This window comes from Monomorium pharaonis, chromosome 1 (assembly GCF_013373865.1).
Source record: "Monomorium pharaonis isolate MP-MQ-018 chromosome 1, ASM1337386v2, whole genome shotgun sequence".
In the NCBI taxonomy this organism is placed as follows: Eukaryota; Metazoa; Arthropoda; class Insecta; order Hymenoptera; family Formicidae; genus Monomorium; species Monomorium pharaonis.
The window spans coordinates 13,128,148-13,149,023 of NC_050467.1; the positions used below are offsets into that span (position 1 = coordinate 13,128,148).

Below are 20,876 nucleotides of genomic sequence, written 5' to 3' on the forward strand. Positions count from 1 at the left end.
TTTAAAAATGTTTTTTCAAATAATTTTCAAATTTTATTGAAAATATTTTTTAAATATTATTTTGCTGATTGGATAGTAATATTCATCACAGAATTTCCAGACCTAAAACGCATACGTGTTATTTCTTTTACGTGTTATTGTTATGATTTATTATTTCCTCGGAGAAATAACGGATATGATTCGAATATTCCCCCACACAGAGCTAGAACGGAGAACGTCAAGGAAAATACATCATCATTATGTCATAAATCACAAAAGCTTAAAATACTTTCTTGCGATTAGCCAGTACTTCTTTGATCACGGACTTGAACTTCACCGTGCTGAAAAGAAACATCAAATATGAAAGCAATTATTATCGTGCTCGCCATTTCTGTCATCGCCGTTTTGGTAAGAATATTATATCGACTAAAACAAATAATCTATTCAATCTCTTTTTGTACAAAACATTTTGTAATTTGTTTTTTTCTACTTAATTTTTATTGTTTATCAATTTTTATTCTACCAGACTTAGACCCAGTTCTACAACTTAGTTTAGCCAGAGTTTGACCAACCACATGTCTAATAAATAAATTAATTTTCTATAAAACAAATTTTCCTATCGAATAATGTTAATTAAATTTTAGATACATTAACAATAAGTTATAGAACTAGGGCTTACTATTTTTATATTGAACCTAAAAATTTGTCCTCTATTTGTCGAAACTCTCTAATTTCTTTCTAATTTATTAAGTTTTTTATTGTATAAATATTATTTTATTTTTTCAATATATTTAATTTTTATTTACGAAAAATATACACTGGCGCAAAAAAAAAAACAGGACACAAACTTTGACCAAATTTTTAGGTAATCTTCAAAGTGACGTAACTTTGCAAAAAATCATTCAAATTACATAAACTTTTTTTTAAATTGAAGGGTAAAGGCTACTTTAAGAATCCCTAGACGAAAGTTCTATTTGTTAAGTGTGACCCTTTTATATCGCATGAAAACCAAACATGTTTATATTTTATTGAAAAATTTTATGAAAAAAATAAAAGTTTGTTATCATTTTTCACAAGTTTTTGTTAAAATCTTGCTAATATTAATCCAGATTCTTAAAGCTTATTATTTTCTAACAAAAAAAAACATGTCGATACGATATTTTTTGTTGATTATACACGAGTTTGAAATTTGCACTGCATTTTACAGTATTTTAGTGAATAAATGCAGTATTCTTTGGATACCATAAAATGTGCAATATAACACTGCACATTGATTTTATTCGTGTTTAATCACTCACTGCCAAATTTTATTATAATTACATAGGTTGTTCCACGAACACCGAAAGAAATTTTATATAATGAGTAGATTTTATAAAATATTGTAAAGTATTTCTTTAAAATGTTTTATAAAATCTATATATAGAATAGACCAAGACAAATCGGATCATAAGTCGAATCGGAATAAATAAAAATTGAAGTTATATTCATTATATTTTGGTTGAAATTTTTATTCTGGGGTGTGAATTACTTTGTCTCCATCTTCTTACATCTAAAATCACAGTAAGCAAATACAGTAAGCAAGAAACATTGATCAACGTTTTTAAAATGTTAATTTTAAATAAATTTTTTAAACATTGTAAATTAATCTGAAATAAATGTATAAATCCGTCAGTAATGAATAGTAAGAATGTGTATTTATTAATTGACAGCAATGTTAATGTTACAAAATTACGACGACGTTTCGGCCCTTTGGTTTGAGCCCTTTTCAAGTTAATGCTAAAAAACGATAGATTTACAGTAAATAATATAAGTTTCCGAACACACGTTACACGAAAAACGGAGATAAACTAAATTTTTTTAAAAAGAACAATATCTGATTAGTTTAAGAAGAAAGTTTATTGTCTACACACCAAGGACATCTTGAAAATATGAAAATTTTACTGAATAAACATATTAATAGAGCTAGAAAAATTGAAGTCCGATTTGATTAAGTTAACTATGCTAAATAAATGAATCTGTAAAAGGTCGAAAAAGACCAAAAATAATAATGAGGCTTACGTGTCATTGGTGATGAAAGACGATAATATCCAAGATATAGCACATTAAATAAGAGTGCTCTACGTCAGATATTATCAAAAATATAAAATATAAGTCAGGAGTGAAATAGTTTAACTAACATATCAGAGCTATATAAGATCACTCTTTGAAAGTAAAATGTGAACTGATGGCTTCAGAGAGTTTTGAGCGGAAGAAAGGTTAACTAGAAAAACAATTACATTGGATATGTTTGACAAAATATCATTTGTCAGAGATGATACTGTCATATATGAGGCTTAAATTGTCCGTATCTTTTTGTAAATTGATCGTGTTTTTATATTTTTTGATAAAAAACATCTTTGCTATTTCTCTCTTTTTTGTGTGTTGTTCTTTGTGTAAAATCTCCGCTCCCGTCCAATCGAAGTCATGTCCACAATCCAATTTATGCTTACTCAATACGGAGTGGTTGCTAATATCCTTTTTTATGTTATTACGATGTTCCTTTATTCGCGTCTCAAAATGACGTTTAGTTTGACCCGAAATATACGACACGTTACAATTTTATTGCAATTAATCTTATAACAAGTTGCGTTTCGTTTTTGTTGTCGAGTTTATCTTTACCTCTGTTGATTATAACATTCAATTTTTTAGGGATCGTATAGTCATATTATTCATAATATTCATTGAAAAGGGCCCAAACTGAATGGCCGAAACGTCGTCGTAATTTTGTAACATCAACTTTGCCAGTTGCTGTCAATTAATAAATACATATTCTTATTATTACTGGCGGATTTATATACTTATTTCGGATTATTAAACACCGACCTAAAAAATGGTGTGTTCCAACAATGATGGATTCTTCTGTAATATTAGAAGTCAATTTGGAAACGAAGCAACAGCTTTATTAAAATCGTGGATGAACAATATGACTAGAATTTGCAGATCGAGACAATTCATTTTTCTCCGCTGCAGAAGACACGATGTATTACCAACATATATTCAACATATGCGATCAAACATCTTTTTTAATAGTAGAAGCGCCAACAATAAGTTCAATAGCTATTTAAGACGGTATCAAAGAACAATACTAAACCTAGAGTTTAGAGACGTAATCATTTGAGATTTTTGCGATCCGAGGTTGTCTATATTGAAGATAACCTTTTTTTTGTTTACCTGAAGATCTTGTAATTAACTTTTTCAAATTCAACGAAAGCAAAATCAATGAATATAACCACTCGATGAAAGCCAAATCAATTAAAAAATTCAATAATATTGTTACACGCGCTGCCCGGTATACTCTCCGTCCGCGAGTCAGCTGTCGAATCGGCGATGTCAATCTGCGGCGGCGGTCAGCTGTCTGGAGTCGGGTAACGGGAATTGACGGGAATCAACAAACTATTGTCGAGAGGCATCGAGCCAGTTCGGTCGTTAATTGTAAACGCTTCTAATAAGCCATTCGTTTTGAGAGTTAAAAGTTGTCAATTCCCGTTGCCCGGCTGCAGACAGCTGACCGCCGCCGCCGATCGACATCACCGATTCGACAGCTGACTCGCGGACGGAGAGTATACCGGGCAGCGCGCGTAACAATATTATACACAAACACAACACTTGCAATCTGCTTTTAAGAATAGACAGATCAAAATAATTACGTCTTAAAACGTAATTATATGTAAACGAGCGAGACAATAATAAAATCGAACGAGCTGACAATAAAAGCGTGCAAGAATCGATCCGATAATGGATCTTCTAGATTATTTTGTATAATAACTTTGTGTTATCGCACGGACATTTCGTTCACAATAGCACGGAACGAAATCAACATTATACAGATACGCGTTACTCCCTGGCCTTAACGTTGGTTACGTAGTACATGTCCACGTCGTTAATATCATGAGGGCGCTGAAGGACATCTAAAACCTGGCTGTGTCAACTCTCAACCTCTTGTGGTATAAGTTACCTCTTCCACAGTCAAAACGTGGTACCAGATCTGGAAATCTGGCAGGCCTGGTGCCAGACAAGAGAGGCGAAGGGCCTCGCGTCGCAGGGCCTAGTTAAAACTAGCGACGCCTCGTTCGCATAGCGTCGGACAAAACAACTACGACACGGGGCACTGTTTGTGAAGTAGGGTAGTCGCCAAGCGAGCAGTGCTGTAACATTATAGGCGCAATGTTTGAATGCTATAAATTTTCTTACAGTTCGGCCATCCTGCGAGTTCATTCGACCCGAATGAATAATAAAATACAAAACAATTAAGCAATGGATAGCTATGACTATCGTAAAATATAAACCTTAATACGAGCACTACCTAACTTAAGAGGAAATAAGATACATAATGGACACAGAGTAATACATTAAATATCTAAGAAGAACACTAATCGTAGAATAGAGCTTATTTAATAACGGGTTTTATCCATGGTTTAAGCCTATCGGGCGACAAAATAGAATCATATGGCTTTTGAGTGATGTTAAAACCGGGAATGTCGGTGATTACATATCTGTTCTTATTTAATACTTTAGATACTAAGTATGGACCTTTGTATTTAGCCTGAAACTTTTTAAAAGAACCGAGAGCAATTGAATTTTGTATTAAGACATAGTCTCCCTCTTTATATTGCGACGGAGTTGAATGACGTTTATCGTAATAGATCTTACTATAGCTTTTGATTTTGTCGCTAATCTGAGAAGCTAATTGCTGATTGGTTAATCTTTGGTCTTCACGTGTCAATTCGGACTTGGCAACATTTCTTAAATAGTCAACTAATTGAATATCGGGATGATTACGAAGATCGTACCCTAAAAGTAATTTAGACGGAGTATTTCGAAGTGACGCATGATATGTTTTATTAATAACATACTGCACTGTCTCTAAACATTCGTCCCATTCTTGTAGCTCATCCGTTATTTTTTGCAATGAAGTAGACATAAATCGGTTAACTCGCTCGACAACACCATTAGCCCATGGTGCAGCAACTTCAACGAGTACATGTTTAATATTCCGCTTTTTACAGAAAGTTTCAAATTCTTGAGAAGTAAATGCGTTTCCTCGATCTGAAATAATTCGTAGTGGATTTCCGAAAATGTTAAACAGAGTGGCTAAATGCTTGATTACCTCATTAGATACCGTGGTTTTAATAGGATACTGCCACGTAAATCTAGAGAAATAATCGACTGTTAGAAAAATATGCTTATTTCCTTTCTCTGTCAGATCGATAGGTTCAAAATGATCCATATAAGCGGTTTCCATTGGTTTACTCGCGGATTCAGTTAACTGCATTTCTCCTTCTCGAAAATTCGTAGCTATATTAGCCAACAAACAAACAATGCAATTATCAATATAAGAGTGTACGCTCTTCCGTAACGAAGGAAACCAATAGGTAGCAATAATTCCTTGTATAGTATTTTCAGGACCGCAATGCGCGCATTGATCATGATAAATACGCATAATATGAATTACCATAGATTCGGGTACATAGAACCAAAGTTTGTCTAGACCTTTCCTAAAAACAAGTCCGTCAATCAATTCAAATTTTTTATGATCTGTCTCTTGTAAAGATAATGCTAAGTCTTTGATAGCTGGGTCTTTTAGCTGACGAAACTCCAGTTCACGTTCTAATGGTAACGCAGACACCAACGCAACCACTCTACTAAGAGCGTCAACATGTTGTAATTTTGGGTGCGGCCTATGAACGACTTTAAAGGAATAGTTTTGTAGTTGTAGTACCCAACGAGATATACGATGGTTAAGATTCGCTTTCGTTAAAGCATATACTAAGGCATAGCAGTCAGTGATGACTGTAAAATCAATTTCGTATAGGTAGATATGGAAACGTTCGATTGATTTGACTACCGCTAGCGCCTCTAACTCAAAAGAGTGATAACGAGATTCTGCTTCATTGGTGGCTTGACTGTAGTAAGCGACAGGGGCGAACTTATTGTTATCTTGTTTTTGCAACAAAATAGCTGCTATGACTGGCGTCAGTATGCAATTGCGTTTCTGCCTGAGGGTTATATAATTGCAATACCGCATATGACGTTAATAGAGTTTTTAATGTTTTAAAAGAGTTCACACACTCTTGAGCAAAGTCAAAAGGTGCATTTTTTCTAGTAAGTTTATGCAGCGGTTTAGCTATGCTAGCATAATTAGGTACAAATTTCCTAAAATAATTAGTGAGGCCTAGGAAACGCTGTAGCTCAACTATTTTAGTGGGTTTAGGAAAATTATTAATAACGTTCGTATGTCTTAGGCTCATAGTAATACCGTCTGGTGAAATTATATACCCCAAAAACTCAATTTTAATTTTTTAAAATGAACATTTCTCATAGTTAATAGTCAAAGAATACCTTTTAAGTAGGATAAGAATTTCTTCTAAAAGTTGTAAATTTTCTTTAATGGTAGGTGTAGCAATTAAAATATCGTCCATATAGGGAATGACTAAGTCGCGTCTAATATACGGCTGAAGAATGTATGTTAGACGCTTGTGAAATTCAGCCGGTGTCTCGCAATAACCAAAGGGCAATCTATTGAACTCAAATTGTCCGTCCGCGGTAGCAAACGAGAAGTAATGCGTATGATCCGGATGTATTCTGATATTATGAAAACCTTCCTTCAAATCAATAGTTGTGAGCACGGACTTGTTTTTTAGTCTGGTCAGACAATCTTCTATAAGCGGAAATGGACATCGTTGTTTGTTAACTCGCTGGTTAAGTGGTCGCAAATCCACACATAATCGCAGCGCGCCATTACGTTTCCGCACAGGTACAATCCGCGCACAATATGGAGATGTACTGGGTTTAATAATGTTACGAGCTTATAAATCGTCGGTTATTTCGCGAATTTCCACTCTTTGCTGATAGGGCATTGGTCGCGGTAAATAAGAGTAGATTGACGTATCCTTTAAAGAGACTTTAACAGAATGATCATCTTCAACCGGAGTAATTTCTACATTAGAGACTTTGTTTAATAATTTTGTAACTTCCAAGTTCACTTCAGGACAAAAATCTGTTTCAACGTATAAAATTTTTGTATGGTCATTAGATTGAGAAATATCCATAATTTCAACATAAGCAATTTCATTAAATAACTGAATTTTGGTGTTCAAGTCATTATTAGCAGGGCGAAAACGAACTTCAATATCATGTTTAGCAAAGAAGTCACACCCGATGATTAAATCAACTGATAAAGTATCATTCTGCGAAATCAGTAAATCAATATCCCCTACAAAATGAGGTAACAGTTCAAGCATGATGCTAGCCGTAACAACACCCCTAACTGGAATTGGGTTGCCTGAAATGGACCTGCAAGTTAATATTGGTTGATTAACAGGTGTAGTCTTTAAATCAAAATATTTCTCAAAAACTTTAAGTGAGATAAATGATACAGGACTTCCCGTGTCGAGTAGCGCTGTCAGATTACAAAAGTCGTTATTTAACGAATTAATTTTAATAGTGGTCTCGCAAAGTTGCAGCTTACGTGTACCGGAAGTTTCCACTTCCGTAACCGCAGCAATAGTTGATGGGACATCTTTATCTGGCACGACCTCTTTGTCCTGGAGCTGTGTTGTAGTTTTAACGACAGCAACGGGTTTTGACGGTGTCGCAACTGCAGCCGCTTGTCCCTTCCTTTGGAGGCGATAACAATTTTCTTTGGAATGTCTCTTGTGTCGACAATATGTGCAGAAGATATCTTTCCCTTGAGAATCCTTGACTCGATCTTTCTTTGGAGAAGAGGAGTTAGATTTAGATTTATCCCATTTACGCGTTTGAGTTGGGGACTTATTGAGGTCTCCAATATTTATAACCACGCGATGCATTTTCTGTAAAAACTTATCTATAGAGTCCGTCTCTATTAGTGAAGCTGTGCCACGCAGCGAGCGATTAGCAATTCCTGTAATTAGATAAGAAATAGCTTCGCTGTCCAACAGATGCAAACTTTGCATAAGCACGAGCTTATCCGTGGCGTAGTTATGGAATGTTTCCTTTTGCGGATTCCATAGACGAGCTTCCACTTTGCGGATAGTGGCATGTCGTGATATCGGTCGATCAAAACGCTCTTGAATGACTGTCTTGAAGCTTTGCCTCGATAACTGAATCTGGACATAAATGAAACCATTTTTTAGCTGAGTTTTTTAACTTACTTGTAGCAGCCAAATAGGTAACTTCCGACGAAACTTCGTGGATAGCCGCCACTCGTTCGAGTCTGCGAATCCATACATAAATGTCCTCGCCCTCTGTTCCACCGAACTCGGATATTTGCGAGGATAGCAGTTGTACCGCTTGTGCTGAAGATACCGATGAAATCGCTGTGCGACGGGATATATTCAAATCTTCATTAGGAAGCGTAGAATGTTGCACCGGATCCACTGAGTGTCGGGGGGATGACGTCGGTTGCATTCCCAATCGAGGTCGACTTCTGGCTGATTCAGCTTCCACCGGAAATACTCCACATGGCTTGTTGCTATCATCATAAAGCAAATCAACTTTGTCTTTTAGTTGCATCACTGTTTGCAAGAGAATTTCAAGCTGATGTGTCGAAGAAGCCGCGAAAGAAACACTGGGTTGATTCATATGTAAATTCGTGTTACCGACGGAGGTACTCGGACCCGGGTCAGATAAATCCACTAATGGTTGTTCCATCTCGGATCGCGCGTAATATTGAGTGAGAACTTCTACGCACTTGTTTCTGTCTGTTATATTGCAGGCCAGATCAAGAGTACAAATCTCGTCTTGTAATTGTTGCAACGACATAGATTCCAGCCTATTAACTGAAGCGATGGATCTCGTCCCAATCTTCTTCGGTGTCTTCTTCGAGCCCATCTTATACAGCTTGCTTCGATATAATTTGGTCCTCAGCGCTGAACAGCTCAGTCTCAAGACAATGACGCAATTGGCAAATGCAGCAAAACTGGATATCACGCTGCAAAACGGCTTGGCGTATTACACGTCCGGATCGCTGGCACGTAAATCACAAATGAATAACTTTGAGCGTATCCCGTTGTGAAACGTAAAACGCGCGTCGGAATTGCGTAAGCCGGCTGACCTGTCCGAACAGGCACATGCGCGTCGACTATCAAAATGGCGGCAGATCCGAAAGTTTTAGAACGAACAGTCGGCGTTGCTCGTCGTTTCGCGCTTCTGTGAGTAGTTTCCTTGATTACCGCTATAAATGTATAATCCTCGATAATCCACTAGGATCCTGATAAAGATTCCATACGGTTCAGAATTAGCCACAGGATCAATCCCACTTCTGATGTTGTAAACGACCGGTTTAGGCATGACCCGCGAGATATTTAAATCGAAGGAAAATTGTCCAGGAGGAGATACACCAGGTTGAGACTTAATAACCACTCTCGTTGCAAGCTAGGAACTTCTTTTATTCGCACTTCTTCTCGTAAATCAACGCAGATAAAGTTATATAAAATATTGCGTAGTCGCGTGCTCGAAGCACGTGCTCGCTTACACACGTCTTGTTCGTAGGAGTGCTACTGACCTAGTGCCAGACAAGAGAGGCGAAGGGCCTCGCGTCGCAGGGCCTAGTTAAAAACTAGCGACGCCTTGTTCGCATAGCGTCGGTCAAAACAACTACGACACGGGGCGCTGTTAGTGAAGTAGGGTAGTCGCCAAGCGAGCAGTGCTGTAACATTATAGGCGCAATGTTTGAATGCTATAAATTTTCTTACAACACCATCTGTTTAATAAAAGATGACTTTTCTAATATATGTGTTAGTTAATAATAAATAATAACATTTATTGAGAATCAATGTTTAATTAAAATATTATATTAGGTTTTGAAATAATACCGTTATGATAGAAACTTGATAGACAAAAAAAATATTTGTAAATAAAATAATCTCTGATATTACTTTAGACAATACTTTAAAAATACATGATTGTGTTACATATAATTACTATTTTAATAAAGTTAATAATCTTATCATACATTAAAAACAGATCATTTTTAATTGTAATAATCAAATTATTTATAATATTTATATCGTACTTTTAGGTTACCTGCTACAAACTCACGGATTTCGCAACTTGCAACTCGCTCATCGTGATGTTGATTTGGCTATACTAGAGTCTTATAATCAGAGAAGCGTGAACTGTACCCCCACTTTGTGTCAAGTGAACCTTGCGAACTCAACATGGCGGCTATAAATCATCGACCAATCAGAAAGTAGGAACAAGATCGCGCTTCTCTTATTATAGGATTCTAGGCTATACCAGACAGCATTGAGTTGTCACGAATCATGATGGTAGTAGATGACTATGCTTATCATATATTTCGGTCCTAGAGAAAATTACTTGGATAGACATTATCGTAAACACCCATAGTTAACTTAATCAAATCGGACTTCAATTTTTCTAGCTCTATTAATATGTTTATTCAGTAAAATTTTCATATTTCTAAGATGTCCTTGGTGTGTAGATGATAAACTTTCTTCTTAAACTAATCAGGTATTGTTCTTTAAAAAAAAATTAGTTTATCTCCGTTTTTCGTGTAACGTGTGTTCGGAAACTTATATTATTTACTGTAAATCCATCATTTTTTAGCATTAACTTGAAAAGGGCCCAAATCAAATGGTCAAAACGTCGTCGTAATTTTGTATCATCAACATTGCCAGTTGCTGTCAATTAATAAATACATATTCTTTTTATTTTTTGTCATCTTTTTAATTGGGGGGGGGTTTAAGTTTTAATTTTTTATTTATTAAAAAAAATTTTATTTGATTCCAATATATTATAAAATTTATAAGCGTTTTTTCATAAGCCATGAAATTTCTCGAAACAAGACAAAAATATTTGTCACAATTAGAACAGAACCGATTACTTTGTTTACCGCATTTCATAGAGTAGTACTTTTTTACTGTGTCCAGACTGTGTAGAATCTCGTGATATTTCAGATCTCCAAGTTTGGCTTTTTGTAGATAATTATCTGCTACACTTATTGCAAAATCTTTGACAGTACTTTTACATGTTTCTTCATGAGCAGCATTTAATCTCGGGGATAAAATACCTCGGACAAATGTTGTATCTTGATGATACTTTGTGGATAAATGTCCATCCATGTAAATTACGTGAATTCCACATAGATGTACCCAGGTAGCAAGGTGACGTTATACGACGTCAATAATTCGTCATTTAAGGTCGCAGACGTCATGTTACCAAATTAAGATGTAATAGCAACGTCATTTTTTGACCTATTAATTACGTCAGTCATTTATCCATCCTACAACGTATTTCCGACGTCATATTCTTGACTAATTAATAACGTCAGTTAATTGATCATTTTACGACGTATTAATAAGGTTTTATTAGCGACTAATTACTGACGTTAACTATAATTCTTTGTAATAATTGACGATTTGATCTCAAATGACGAAATATTGAGGTCTAGTGGACGACACCTTGCTACCTATAACTACATATTAATCATTATTTAAAGATTGGTTAATAAACAACATTATTAAAATTAATATAATATCTTATATAATTAATACTATCAATATTTTAGAATCATCCCAAACAGCACATAATATTTATGATAAATATTTATTAATATTTATTTTTTCAAAATATTATATAAATATTTTACGCATATTTTATATACACGAAGAAAAAAATCTTTATTCAACATATTATTAAAATATAAACTAAATATTTTATATAATATTTATGTTAAATAAAAGATAAAGATTTGTATAAATAATATTTTGTAAATATTTATAAATATTTTATAAATATTTTTATAATATTTATGATAAATCTTTATGATTTGTCAAATCTAAGACCACAAAAATATTTATAAAATATTTGGATAAATATTTATAAAATATATAAATAAATATTATAAATATTTTATAAATATTTTATAAATATTGTGTTCTGTCTGAAGTATAATTTAGCTTTATCAAAAGAACAAAGCAAAAAACATATTTTTATAAGTTATTCCACATGTTATTTCGCATATGTAAAAATCAGGAAAAAACCTGCAAATTTATATTTATTTATAAAAATATTAGTTAACTACAAGTTTCATGTTTTTCGCATCTATTGAACTGATCTATAACAAATATGTATTCATGAGCATCAAGTGTTCATGGATCATCACAAAGTGCTAGGTAGCGTACGATCTTCGAAGTCAAGCAACGTTGACGGCAGTTCAGAGTTGGATAGGTAACCGCGGAAGTTAGGCAACCCAAATGTGACTATGGTGTGGTGGGTCACAATGCTGTTGAAAAACAACGTAAATTTTTTTTTACATTATAATTATGTTATTTTAATATTTTCATAATGCAAGTACTGCATATATAGGACATGTACCCGAAATATTTTCTAAAACGTCAAAAGAACGGCTTTTACTATCTGGGATAGTCATAAAAATGACGTTAAAATGTCTCGTTTATTAGATGTAATCTAAAAACCTATGTTTTGTCATAAAAATAACAATAAAATACCGTCAAATGTACGATACTAGCTTCTTGAAAATGACGCCAATAATATGAAAATAATGACGTATTTTTGACGTCAATATATGACGTCGTTAGATGAGACAAATGTACGTCAGTTTTACGACATTTAGACGTCATTTTATCTCGACATTATGACGTCTAGTTCGTCATAAAATGACCAAAAAATGCCGTCAGTTAAACATCTTGCTACCTGGGGTAACGTAGATGTTTTCACAAGGTAACCCAGAAAAGCATACAAAAAAATTTGAATTTTATTTATTTTAATTTCAAACTATAATGTCCGATATATTGTGTTATAACTGTAAATTTAATTTTTTTAATCGTTAATTTTAATTTTAATTTACGTAATATGTAACCTTTACAAAATAATACTTAAAGTATATCAGCATAGTTGTAATATATTGTACCTTACGGTGCAACAAATATATTTTTCGGAATCGTTCTTGCCCAAGGAGTTAGAACTCGTGGAAGGAGTAATGACGAAGGCCAGGTCTACAAATCACTAAGCACTCGTCTTTATATATTAAAAAAGAGTCTATTTCTTTAATGTACAATTCGACTCTCAACACACGCGGACGTCAAAGATGTCGCGTCGAATTACATGCGCCGCAATAAGATACGCCGCGCAGCACTATGTTAACGCGTTACTCGGTCGCTCGCTTGAGATTCGTTCTCCCGGCTAAGTCCCGATTAATAATTATTCTAAGTCCCGCACTCGACACTTGCACGCGGGATACGCGTCACCGCATGTTTGACTAATTACTGACCCGGATGGTAATTATTCTAAGTTCCGCACTTTAGGATTCACTCGCGAAACGTACGTATCTGCTTGATCGATTTCTAACTGACCTGCGGCCCGCTAATCGGCAGCCGCTTAAATAATGCCGTGAGATAAGCATTATTGGAGGAGCAATGGGCCCTCGATATGACCATAGTTAGCGCGCGGAAAATATTTGCGAACTTAGCAACAATTGCCAAATCGCAAATATGCATTTCCGGTGGAAATGTGACGTGATTGTTGCTAAGCTGAGATTAGTCAAATTCCGCGCGATGTACGTGGCCTAGTACGTGGGCCGGTGCAATGGCCGCCAGCAGCACACGAGGCACGTGTCACTTGACACCTCGCGATAATATGCAGCCTTTCTTGGCGAGTTCTGAAGTGCTATTCTTACTTTAGTATCTCTCTATTTTAATATTTCGAGTGAGTCCCAGATGCGCACAGTAATAAACGGACACAGCAAGCTGAGTAAAACGGACACAGTAACAAACAGACACAGTAATAAACGGACACAGTGCGAAACGGACACAGTAACAAACGGACACAGTGCGAAACGGACACAGTAACAAACGGACACAGACCAAATGCGCACAGAGCGAAACGGATACAGTGCGAAACGGACACAGACCAAATGCGCACAGAGCGAAACGGACACAGTGCGAAACGAACACAGACCAAATGCGCACAGAGCGAAACGGATACAGTGCGAAACGAACACAGACCAAATGCGCACACTGCACATGCGCACGGACCAAATGCATACACGGAAAGTCGTAAACCCATGTGATGCAGTGAATGCTTTGCACGCACGCACGCACGCACGCACGCACGCACACACACACACACACACACACACACACACACACACACACACACACACACACACACACACGGGGGGTGCAAGGGGGGCCTTCGGCCCCACCCCGTCCAAGTCGCTAACCTATGTAGACTTTATTCTGCTTGCAATGTACATGGATTGCATTTGGTCCGTGCGCACGTGCAGTGTGCGCATTTGGTCCGTGCGCATTTGGTCTGTGTCCGTTTCGCACTGTGTCCGTTTCGCTCTGTGCGCATTTGGTCTGTGTCCGTTTGTTACTGTGTCCGTTTCACTCAGCCTGCTGTGTCCGTTTATTACTGTGCGCATCTGGGACGCTCCCAATATTTTAATATAAGTTGTGAGTGATTTTGTCTCACTCACAACAAATATTTGCGAAAATTATCTTAACGCAATTAATGCTCACTACAAATTTATTTTATAATTATTGTACAAATTATTGCAATACAAAAACCATTGCAGCTTGAAATCGTACAATTATTATATCTATATTTTTAACCCTAATCCTTTCAATCAGTCATTCATGTACCTCCCTTTCCTTCATGACGATCGTTACCTCTACTTCGAAGAAATATTTCTCTTATAAAATTGTTATAAAAAAATATTTGACGCAAATAATTTTCAAATTTTTTTTACATTAACTTTTAGTCGGAGGTATAGAGAAATTATAAGAGATTATAAATGTTTGTGAATTTTTTTGAACCTGTTAACATAGTAAAAATTGCACTGGATATGAAATACTTTAGTTGGAGGGATTAATAAATAAAAATTTCACAAAAAACATTAGAAGCAATATAACAAAATAACCTGGACACATAACACTATTTCAATATTATTTTTTAATATTTGATTAATAATTAAATAAATTATTTATCAAAAGTTTAAAAACCGATCACAAAATTCTATTGTAGCAAAAACTATGACTTATGTTGTTATATATGCAACAATTATTGCGAAAGTTTACTAACAACTTACTAATCAGTGAAACAAATACATTGAACTTTCAACGATAATACACTAATTTTGAAGTTAAAAATTATTAAAATATGGTGTGTGTGTGTGTGTGTGTGTGTGTGTGTGTGTGTGTGTGTGTGTGTGTGTGAAAAATCAGTGAAAGCAGTGAAATTATACTGACTTTTAGTGGGATACTTTTAACTAATCAATCGATGAAGTAAATATAATACTGATCTTTCAATGGTAATACGCTAATTCTAAAGTCAAAATCATTAAAAGACTAGTGAATTCTGACTAATTACCACAGTTACAAGTACAGTTATACTACTACAAGTCAGTAATTGATACACTGCCATTTAGAAAGCGAATATTATAAAATGTGTTAATTATTAATTATTAAATATATACCGTATGATTAATAATCTAAATATCAATTATAGGGACAACTCACAGATGAACAAAAAGCAAAATTGAGAGAGCATAAAGAATCTTGTATCAGTGAAACTGGTGTCGATTCAAGTAAGTATAGAATAAACTATTTGTATGATTAAAATAGATAATTACATTAATCATAATTTTAATTCTAGCCCTAATTGAAAATGCAAAAAAAGGAGATATAGCTGAAAATGACGAAAAACTTACTTGTTTCGCTGACTGTTTGTTAAAGAAAATCGGAATTGTAAGCAGGACTCGTATTAAATTCTAATGTGTATTAAAAAACCAAATTAATAACAAATTAATTTTTACGTGTGTTTTCAAGATAAATGCAAATGGAGACATTGATTGGGAAGTAGCTCGTGCTAAAATGCCACCAGGCGTATCGCAAGAACAAGCTGATCATATACATAATGTGTGCAAAGACATTAGTAAGTAACATGAACTTATATAAGCCAATATAAATTTGTATTTGTTTACAAAACTGATATTTTGTAATTTTAATGACGGTTCTCTCAAGTAAAAATGTAATACAAATTATTAAAATATTATTTCAGCTGGAACTGGTTGCGAGAAAGGAGGCAATCTGTTTAAATGTTTCTTGGACAACAAACATTTTCATCTTTTGTCATAAGAAAATAAGACCAAATTCCACATGAAAACTTAAATAAATCTATTAGATTTATTAGATGATACACAGTGCATTAAAATATTACTTTGCACATTTATATGTCAATTGCACATTTATAAAACTGTATTAATGAACAAATAAATATTCACGCCACTTCAGCATAAAACAAGTTTTTTTTGCTCTTCCTAAACTCTCAAAAATGAATTATTAAACAAAAAATATTAATTTTAATGAAAAAAAGCAATTATTTGATTTACTGATATTGACATACCTATCCTAAGCAGCAGTCAATATTTTTTTAACATTTCTGAAATGTTTATTTGAAATTATTTTTACATTATTATTATTTATTATAAAATAATATTCATTATTATGTTTTATAAATATTAATAAATATTTACAAAAAAAAACATTTGTTTTATTTTATTTATTTATTTCAAATAATGATTTATAAAAAATTTTTATAAAATAACAAAATACTATACAGTTGAAATTTATTGTCGCTAGTGATAAATAATCCAAAAAATAATAACTCAGACTTGGAGATAACTCACACATGGTGAATTCGACCCAACTGGCAATTTTATTAGAAATTAAAGTGTTAAGTAGGATCAAGAAAATGGCGGCCGTGATAGATAGGTGGGACTCTTTATCCCGGAGTTTTGTGATGGGAATAAGGAGAAGTTGTGGCCGAAGTGATTAGTGAGGTGGATTATGGGGATAAAGAGGTCTAAAAGGTCAAAAAAAGCCTTATTGCAAGAATTTTTTTTAGAAAAACTACTTGATGAATCTTTTTGCGGTTTTTACCACTTATTGTTTATACATATATTGAACTGTTTAAATAAATTTTTATGCGGAATTATGGTAACATATACAGAAGTTAGAGCTAGAATACGCAGGTGCCTTAAAAATTTCTTCAAATCTGCGAGCACTCTAGCGCCTCGTAGAATCGTCTGAAACAAAAAACCCAGAGATTTTTTTAAAGCTAATAAGTGTATATAGTTTATATGTGAACCTAAAACTTGGGAAAATTTTCTTAAAGAAAATTTAAAAATGGCGGATTAAAGTAAAATTTTCGATTTTTGCCTAAAATTTTTGCCTTATTTTACTTATAACTTTTAGTAAACATTAAATTATTAATTAAGTATAATTTAAAAAGCGGACATTTGACGTCCGGTTTAATATGTCAACCAGACATCGGACAAAACTTCTAAATGCTACTTCCGTGCCAATTCTTCCTCTCGCCATCTCGTCTTCTATGCCTTACACCGATTTTCTTCTTGTTCTCCTGCCTCTCATTCTTCCTCCACATCCTTCCCTCTAATGTCCGGCTCTCCTCTCACTTTGTCATAAGGGAGTAAAAAGGTTCAGAGGCAAAAAAAAGTCGACTTTTTTTTATTGTTTAAATCAATATTCTATCCAGAGAACATCTTTCTAAGGCCCTAAGTATGAATAAGCACCGGAACAGTTCAAAATAAACGCCAGCGTGTCCCAAGCGCTTCCGAACGGTTCGGAGCAGAGTGCCCGGCGCGCACTTTCTACCATCTTTTTCGCCTTTGAATGTTCCCAAAGGCATAGTAATCTATACGTGCACACTTCTAGGTGTTTCTAAAGCAGCTGAGCGTGTAGATGACTATAGTCGACATAACCTTTCGAATATAATCGTTAGAGCGTGAACGTAACGTGGCGTTGTGTTTACTTCGTACAGTGCTCGTGTATTTGATTAATTATATATTCGAAATAATGTCTACTTATCCAAAACAAAGCAGAGCAGCTGCAACACGATCGGCAAGGCCAAAAAAACGGAAGTTTCATGGCAATCAGTTTTTGGAGACAGGCGACGCTGAAGATGTAGTCGTCAAGTTAAATCACTTTTCCAAGATCTTTCCAGAGAAGATTTACTTGAAAGATGCCTGGGAAGACATACGCAAAACGCAAATGAAAGCTTCAATGCGATGGTGTGGCGGCTCGCACCGAAATATCTTAATTCGGGACGAAAAATTATTGAAATAGCTTATATTGCTGCTGGAATTTTTAACGAAGGATTTTTATCAGTTTTGCGGATCATGGAATGCATGGGCTTAGTTATAGAGTCAGTTTGCAAAAATTTTTCAAGTCAAATGGACGAAAATCGCACGAATGCCCAAAGGCATCGTAGTAGAAGCGTTTCACAAAATAGACGATTACATCAAAAACAAAAGCAACAAGAGCAAAATGAGAGATATGAAGAGGCTCAGGGCTTATTATATGGACCAGGGATAGCCGACTAATGAAAAAAAACCACGTAAGCAATTGTTATTAAGCTTTTATCAGTCTGTTTCCCTCTTCCAAAACGTACGATACGTTTATTATGCCCAAGCCTAGGCTAAAGGGCAAATTGTGATTACAAAGCATAAAGTTACAACGTATTTGTTTAAAGCCAACGAAGCGCAAGTGATATTGATTGATTTATACATAAGTAATAATGATTAATAACATAATGATTTGAATATAAAAGTTATGATGATTAACAACATTCTAATCACAAATAAGAGCCAGTAAAAGTTGACAGTATTAAACCCTAATCATAAGTAAAACTAAGGTCAACATAGAGATAGAACAAATAAGAGTAAAAATAAATTTAAGGACGCTGAGATAGACTATAACTAGAAAACGCAGTAAATAACATTTAGACAGATTCGTAAGCTAGAAGATATGCGCGAAGAAGACGCTTAAAAGTATGCAGTGAAGGTGCAGATACAATATGATCAGGGAGAGAGTGCCAAAAGTGAACCGCAGATAAATGAAAGGAATTTCTATAAGCACTGGTTCGATGAGGAGGAATATGGAAAATTTGTGATAATGAAATTGTGCGATTAGATCTCCTAACTGAAGGATCAAGTTGTATGAAGAGTTCGCAAAGGTAGGAAGGAGACTGAAGATAAAGAATGCGGTATGTTAGGCAACCTAGAAAATACAGCCTTCTATTTTCAACAGAGAGCCACTCAAGACGACGTCTGTACGGTGTAATATGTTCATCGCGCCTTAAGTTGAAGATGAATCTAATGCAGCAGTTCACAAGCCTCTGTAACCTAATATTCTGTTCACCAGTCAAACCATGATAAACCAAGCAACAGAAGTCTATATGAGGGATAATCAAAGTATTGACTAGTTTGATTTTAAGCGCAGTCGAAAGAGAATTTTTATTGAACTTAAGCTTATACAAGGCATAGTGAACATTTTTAGAGACCCGTAAAATGTGTTTGCTCCATGACAGGTTTGACGTAAAAATGACACCCAAGTTCCTCACCTCACTAACGAAAGATAAAGGAGTGCTATCAACTATAATAGGAGGGAGAAGAGAGGTATCAATGTTTCTAGTGTGAGGTTGACTAGCTAAGATGATTTAGAGTTAGACTTAGTTAGATTAATTTTGAGACCATTGTTGTTTGCATACTCAAATATAGCATTTGCATCTTTAGAAATCAATTCCAGGCCACGAAGAACATTCATAAGAGAGCAGGAAAGATAAATTTGCAGGTCATCAGCGAACAACATATGACTGGAAAATGACAAAACATTGCTAATATCATTTATGAAAAGTGAGAATAGCAACGGACCCAATACAGAACCTTGAGGTACACCAAGGGAAGTTGGAAGCCATTCAGAGCGATTTCCAGCTTCATCCATTACAGCCTGAGATCGACCGGTTAAGTATGAGTAAAGCCAAGTGACAACAGACTCAGAAATACCAAGTACTTTTAGTTTGGTAACAAGTCGGAGATGCGGTACGGTATCAAACGCCTTGCTGAAGTCGAATAAGACTAAGATAGTGATGAGTCCACCATCCATCCCTACCCTAACATCATCACAAACACGTAGTAGAGCGGATTGGGTGTTATGGTTGGACTGATATGCCGATTGCCTCGGATCCAAAAGATTATAGTTATTTAAATAGTCAACAATTTGGCCAGCGATTAACCTTTCAAGGATTTTGAACATTTCAGGCAAATTGGCAATCAATTGAGTGTCAGACGGGGACCTAGGATTACTAATCTTGGATAAAGGACGGATGAGAGCAAGCTTCCAGTGAGATGGAAAAGCAGAGAGTTCCAACGACTTATTAAATAGATCTGCAGTTCAGGACGAGATACGAGGCCATGCTAAACGCAGAACATAAAGTGGAATGCCATCAGCGCCCGACGCATAAGAGTGAAGGGGGCTATGAGCAATTAGATTATAGATCATGTTAGATGTGACAGGAGAGAACACAAATTCAGGACGACAAGGTGGACAGGATAAAGAAGAGATGGCAGAAGTAAAGTCAGTAAAGCATAGCGGCGAAGCAGAAGAAACAGAAACATAATAAGAGTTTAGCTGGGATGAGGTGAAAAACTTAAGTGGAGAACCAAAGGTGGACTTGGCGAGACCAAGTCGAGCCAGTTCCCTCCATAGTTTGGCAGGATCAGATATATTGTCAAGGGAGGCAAGAAGAAACTCGTTCTTAGCACGCCTAATATCAGAATTCAGTTGGTTCCTGAAATGTTTATATCTAAGATATCCCAGCAGACTGTTAGAACGCTTAGCCTGCTTAAATAGAGTATTGCGAGCACGTAGGCGGTTCTTCAAATCCTCAGTAAGCCATCGCGCCGGCGGCCTTCTAACCACAAAAGTACGAGCCGGAGCACAAACATCAAGCGTATTGCAGAGAGCCCGGGTCAGCATTGCACTAGATTCATGAACATAAGATTCATGAGATAATTTGCTAATGACTGTAGA

At 35.2% G+C, this 20,876-nt stretch overlaps 1 protein-coding gene across 1 annotated transcript; it reads left to right on the top strand.

Moving 5' to 3' along the window:
• Positions 1–234: 234 nt before the first annotated feature.
• On the top strand, positions 235–16,184 carry LOC105839081 (general odorant-binding protein 56d). The gene is made up of 5 exons (XM_012685128.2): positions 235–387; positions 15,493–15,571; positions 15,640–15,731; positions 15,813–15,918; positions 16,045–16,184. The coding sequence occupies exons 1-5, from the start codon at positions 340–342 to the stop codon at positions 16,119–16,121; spliced, it is 402 nt and encodes a 133-aa protein (XP_012540582.1). The 5' UTR covers positions 235–339; the 3' UTR covers positions 16,122–16,184.
• Positions 16,185–20,876: the final 4,692 nt, after the last annotated feature.